This window comes from Erythrolamprus reginae, chromosome 7 (genome assembly GCF_031021105.1).
Source record: "Erythrolamprus reginae isolate rEryReg1 chromosome 7, rEryReg1.hap1, whole genome shotgun sequence".
Lineage (NCBI taxonomy): Eukaryota > Metazoa > Chordata > Lepidosauria > Squamata > Dipsadidae > Erythrolamprus > Erythrolamprus reginae.
In genome coordinates, this window is record NC_091956.1 from 59,145,300 (window position 1) to 59,151,299 (window position 6,000).

A 6,000-nucleotide genomic window follows, 5' to 3' on the forward strand; every position below is an offset into this window, starting at 1 on the left:
GAGACTCACGCTACTGCGACCGAGCAGTTGGTGGGGTTATGCGCTCTTTTTTGACGTGTCAAGTAAGGAGGTTTCCACGCCTGGGTTCTTTGATTAATGCGCAAGCGCGAGCGTTTGGCGGGCGGAATGGAGTGAGCTCAGCTATATGTTAGTTTTGGTGTTGGCGGGGTGTTTGTTCGTATTGTATTTTGTCTGATGTTAACTTTCTCTTATTAATTGGTGATTTGAGAGATTGAGAAAAGGATCTGCGTCTTTGCCAAGTGGTGTTTTTGCTTATTCATTGAATTATCACAGGATTTATTAGAAGTCCCCCAATTAAGTTTTAAATAATATTTACAATTGCAATAGCAATGCCGTCTGGCGGGACCAAGGATTAGAGCCTTCTCTGTGGCGGCCCCGGACCTCTGGAATCAACTCCCCCCTCCCCCAGATTAGAACTGCCCCCACCCTCCTTGCCTTTCGCAAGCTCCTAAAATCCGTAGCTACTATGATTTATGTATGGTTTGCTTGGGTTATGTGATTAATTTTTATGATAAGGGTTATAATCTTTTTAAAAAAATATTGGATTTGTACATTGTGCATTGTGTTGTGAGCCGCCCGAGTCTTCGGAGGGGCGGCATACAAATCTAATAAATTGTTATTATTATTATAGCATTTGGACTTATATACCATTTTATGGTGTTTTTACAGCCCTTTCTAAGCGGTTTAAAGAATCAGCATATTTTCCCCAACAATCTGGGTGCTCATTTAATGCACCTCAGAATGATCACAAATTAGTTTAGGTTTACTTTCAATGTAGTTAGCACTTCAAGTGCTTGTTTTCCATCATTTTCTGCTTTTTTTTTTTAATTTAAGAAACTGCTTTTTGTAATAACTTAATTTATTTAGGATCCTTATTTTAAGATGTTCATCATGAAGGTGGGGATTTGTTTCTAGTGGACATTTCTAAAGTCTAGCATGAGAAAAGTGGAAATTTATTCAACTCAGATTTTGTTACAGAGAATGTTAGTGCCTTCATTAGTAATGTCAATGAATCTTCAGAGTTTTAGGTAGGTGCCATTCCCACCTCTATTTTGAAAGGACAGAAATTAGAAATGTAATACAGCGATCCCTCGATTTTCGCGATCTCGATCTTCGCGGAACGCTATATCGCGATTTTTCAAAAAATAATAAATTAAAAATATGTGCGCGGTTTTTTTTCTACACCACAGTTTTTCCCACCGGATGACGTCACACATCATCATCAAACTGACGTCTGCCATTGCTGGTTGGCTGAAATCTCGGCCAATCAGTGTTGTTTGCTCAGCGTGCTTTGAAACTTTTGGAACTGTTGGAACTTGTTAAGACTTGTTGGAAGATGGCTCCTAAACGTTGCACGCGGAGTGGAGGCGGCAACGCTAAAAAGAGCAGGAAGATGCTGACAATTAAGGAGAAAATTGAACTTTTGGACATGCTGAAAGCGGGACGTTCTAATGTAGATGTTGGTCGGCATTATGGGATCAACGAATCGACTGTGCGATACATTCGGAAAGGTGAAAAGACGATAAGGCAAACTTCTCAGATAATGTTCAACAAGGCTGCAAAAAGAATGGTGACACCTAGAAACAAACGCCTTATGAAGATGGAAGCTGCTTTGTCCGTGTGGGTACAAGACTGCCGCAAAAAGAGCATTGCTTTGGATACGAACACTATACGAACCAAGGCGCAGCAACTATACAACTGTCTTGCAGACACAGAAGGAGGCGATGCAGATGAGGGAAACCCAGGTGAGGGCTGGGGTTTTTTATTCTGTCATTATTTAAGTGCTTTTTAAGGAAGGAGGGAGGGAAGGAGAGAAGGGAAGGAGGGAAGGAAGGAAGGACTGTATGCTTTCATTCAAATCACTTCTCTCTCCCTTTCCTGTCTTTCTCTGTAGATGAAGGTGCTGGTGACTCTGAAGACCCCCAGCCATCAACATCTTCTGCTTCTTCAGCCCCAGCCACATTCACAGCAAGCAAAGGGTGGTTTGAGAGATTTAAACGGCGCTATGGCCTGAAGAGTGTGTCATTGCATGGAGAAGCTGCCTCAGCAGATACAGGTGCAGCCGAAAACTTCGTCCAGCGCAGAGTAGGCTTCATTGACATGACACCAGAGGAAGTCAATGGTTTGCTTGATGAGCATGGCCTACCGCTGACAGACAAAGATCTGGAGGAGCTGACCAGGTCAGCGAGTGAAGAAGAGGAGGAAGCGGAAGCTGAACAAGCTGAGGAAAAAGAAGATGTTGGCCTAACGCTTGAGCGGCTTGCAGAACTGAACAGAGCTGCTGCAAATGTACAACGCATGGTGGAACTTTGGGATCCCAACATGACTCGCTCTATACAATTTAAGGCCTCCCTTGACAACACCTTTGCACCATACAGAGCCATGTTAGCCCAGAAAAAGAAAATGTGCCAACTGCCCATAACTATGTTTGTCACAAAAACCAAGAGGTCTGTCACACCATCACCTGCAGCGTCCATTGTAGACATGGTGATAGAAGAAGATCCCGATTTATCCTAGTTATGCTAACCCCCCCCCCCAAAATGTAAAAATGTAAATAAATATTGTTATTATTTCTATTATGACTAAGTGTGTTATTCAATGTGTACAGTACAGGTACAAGTAGAGGTACAGTACAGTAATTAAGGGGATGGGAAATGGTAATTTGTGGGTTGAAAGTGTTGGGACTGAGTGGCATACAGATGAATGAATGACTGAGTGAATGAAATTCAAACACAGGTGAGGGCTGGGGTTTTTTATTCTGTCATTGTTTAAGTGCTTTTTACGAAAGGAAGGAAGGAGGGAGAGGAGGGAGGGAGGGAATGAGAGAAGGGAAGGAAGGAGGGAAGGAGAGAAGGGAAGGAGGGAGGGAAGGAGAGAAGGGAAGGAGGGAGGGAGGGAATGAGAGAAGGGAAGGAGGGAGGGAAGGAGAGGAGGGAGGGAGGGATGGAAGGAAGGAGGCGGGCATTCTAAAAGCCGAGAAGCCGTTGCCACAAGCGCTGCTGAAGGAGGACTCGTGCCCCAAGAAAGTCGATGAGAGGGGCGAATCGGGCGGGCGGGGGGTAGCGGCGAGGAGCCCGGAGGCGCTGGGGGGGGTGGCCGGCATGAAAAACAACCATTGCCAGCCTCCGAACTTTCGTAGCTCCACCATCTGCGCATGCGCGGCCATGGAAAAAGGGCACGCATGCGCAGATGGTGTTTTTACTTCCACACCGCTATATCGTGAAAAATCGATTATCGCGAGGGGTCTTGGAACGGAACCCTCGCGATAATCGAGGGATCACTGTGCAGTACTTTATTTTCTTCCACCAAGCACTCTTCCAAACTACAACACTAGCAAAAGCTTAAAACCTACCGAAATGTAGTTAGGACTGATACTGACTTGAAATAAATAAACAGATGTAATAAATCATCTAATTCTTTGTTTCTCAAATTTAACTTGTTAGCTACCTAGAATGTGTTATCTGATTAATAAATGTTGGATTCCCTCGGTTGTAAACACATACAGTACTGTAGTTATGTGTTGTTATCTTTTCAGTATGATATTTAAAGTTCCAATGAATGTTTATTATTGTCATTTGTTTAATCTCTCCAATATCTGAGGAGGGTGAGTCAGTAAAATTCTATACTTTGGAGAGATCCAGAATAATAGATATAGTGACTACTGTAATCTGGGTATTGTAGTTCTAATAAATCTGGAAATAATTTAGGGAAGGACAATACAGTAAAGAGTTGTTAACTATAGCAGCTACTTCCTATTATTTTAGATTTTTGTTTCCTACACAAAATCCAGGCATATACCTTCAGAATACAAAAAGATGTACTGCTTAGAAAGAGATTTGTGGGAATGTAGTAACTTCGCACAAGAATTATCACAAGATGGCAGTATTAACCTAAAAATGTTTCTGAGATTTCACTTTATGGAAAACTTTGAAGAAAAGTTAAGGGAAAACTCTTGAATTTAAGGTTTCAAAATAGACTTCAAAGGTATAAATTTCTGCAAGTGTTGATACAAGAAGTAAATATATTCAAGGAAAATGTGTCACTTTATTTTCTTGAATATAAAATAGTTTGTCCATTTGACTTTACTCCTGAAAAAGTATATGGTAGAAGTGTTTTTAGTTGCAAAGATTGCAGTCTGAAACTTGATTTGAACAGCATATTTTATATACAGTTTTTTTCCCCTTGTAAGCCTAATCCTTTATTTTAAATGCATTGATAAAAAAATTAAGATCTTGCTTGGCTTTTAAGTGAGAAGAAATCCAGAAACTATTGAAATATCTGAATGCAAAGCATTTTGAATGTGTCTCTGATCTTTACATTTCATAATATAGAAATGGTTGTAAATACAACTGTTAATCTGTTAATTTATGATATTTATTTATTCTTAAATTTATTTATTAAATTTGTATGCCAACCAACTACTGAAGGACTCTGGGTAGCTAACAACAAAGAAAAAAAATATCATAAATATCAAGATCATTAAAAACATATTGAAAACAACATGTACGTCTTTCATTCTGGTCAGATCTTAAAAAGATATAAGGAGATCAACAGCCCTAGGCCTGCCTGCGGAAGTCAGGTCTTCACTGCTTTAAGGAAGACTAATAGGGTAGGGATAGTCCTAATCTTGGGGAGCAGTGAATTCCAGATGGTTGGGACAACCACAGAGAAGGCTGTCTCCTATGAGACCACCAGTCGACATTGCTTAGTCAACGGAACCTGAAGGAGCATGACTCTGTTGGATCTTACCGGTTGTTGTGAGCTATACAATAGGAGGCTGTCCCAAAGATAAACTGGCCCTGAACCATGTGGGGCTTTAAAGGTAATAACCAACACCTTGAATTGTATCTGGAGACTAGCCAGAAACCAATGCAGCTCGCGGAGAATTGGTGAAATGTGGGTGTTTCTAGGTGCATCCACAACAGCTTGTGCGGCTGCATTCTTGACCAACTGCAGTCTCAGTACTTTTCAAAGGTAGTCCCATATACAGAGTGTTGCAATAATCTAATCAGGTGACAAAGGCATGGGTGACTGAGGAGAGGCTCACGATCCAAATAGGGTCGCAATTGGTATACCAGGCGAACCTGTGCAAGGGTCCCCCTGGCTACACTGTTAGATGTTGTCCTAATTTAAACTGTGAGCCCAGGAGGACACCCAAATTGCGAACCCATTCCCAGGGGGGTAATTTCATTCGATTGTATTTCTTTCCTCTGACATGTTGGTTTAAAAAAAAAATAATGATTTAATTGTATGCATCCCAGAGACATTGTGGAGGTTGGTGACCTTAAAATTTAAGTAACTAAATTATTATTACTTTATCATTATTTTATTCCAATATTTATTTCAACTTCCTATGGAGGCCTTCACCTTGAATACCTATGACTATTTTATGCATCACTTTTTACATCACTCTTATTGTTTGCCCATTCTCATGCAGGCCAAGAGAGCTATATTTGGGGATTTCATTAATGATCCCCTCACAGAAACTTCATTTAGAAGTTTTTACACCCATGTATTTTTGTAATTTTGGAAGAATGCGTCTCACATATTTCTTAAAAATAAAATTATGAACAAAGATGTACATTCAAGAGTGCAGTATTATCTTAAAGGTCTCTGTTGTACCATATATTCTAGAAAACTGAAATTGTGTTAATCACTATAAATAGAATTTTGACACGATTGTTACGATTTTTAAATAAGACTATATCTTGAATATATAAAAACAGAACATCTGTCTGATGGTGCAATTTTATACACAATACACCATGTGATCTGCATCGTTGCAATCATTACTTTTCTATAAGCATAAGAAATTCTTGCAATTGTGATCTATTGTAAGTGATAATCAAATCTGACTAGCAAAGCAAAGCAAAACACTTCCATTACAAGTACACCTTGTTAAAGATGAGAAGTTTTGCTGTGAAATATTACATGAACCCAATGCTCCCTGAACTCACAGAGAAAATTTGACACTCAAAT

General features: G+C 40.2%; 1 protein-coding gene across 2 annotated transcripts; it reads left to right on the forward strand.

Annotated features, from left to right (window-relative positions):
- Positions 1-98: 98 nt before the first annotated feature.
- LOC139170444 (jerky protein homolog-like) lies at positions 99-2,595 on the forward strand. Of its 2 annotated transcripts, XM_070757681.1 has the most exons (3): positions 111-147; positions 1,212-1,766; positions 1,916-2,595. In XM_070757681.1, the coding sequence occupies exons 2-3, from the start codon at positions 1,358-1,360 to the stop codon at positions 2,536-2,538; spliced, it is 1,032 nt and encodes a 343-aa protein (XP_070613782.1). In that variant the 5' UTR covers positions 111-147; positions 1,212-1,357; the 3' UTR covers positions 2,539-2,595. The 2 variants fall into 2 exon arrangements, with proteins under 2 accessions (XP_070613781.1, XP_070613782.1); XM_070757680.1 differs by having other exon boundaries at positions 99-1,766.
- Positions 2,596-6,000: the final 3,405 nt, after the last annotated feature.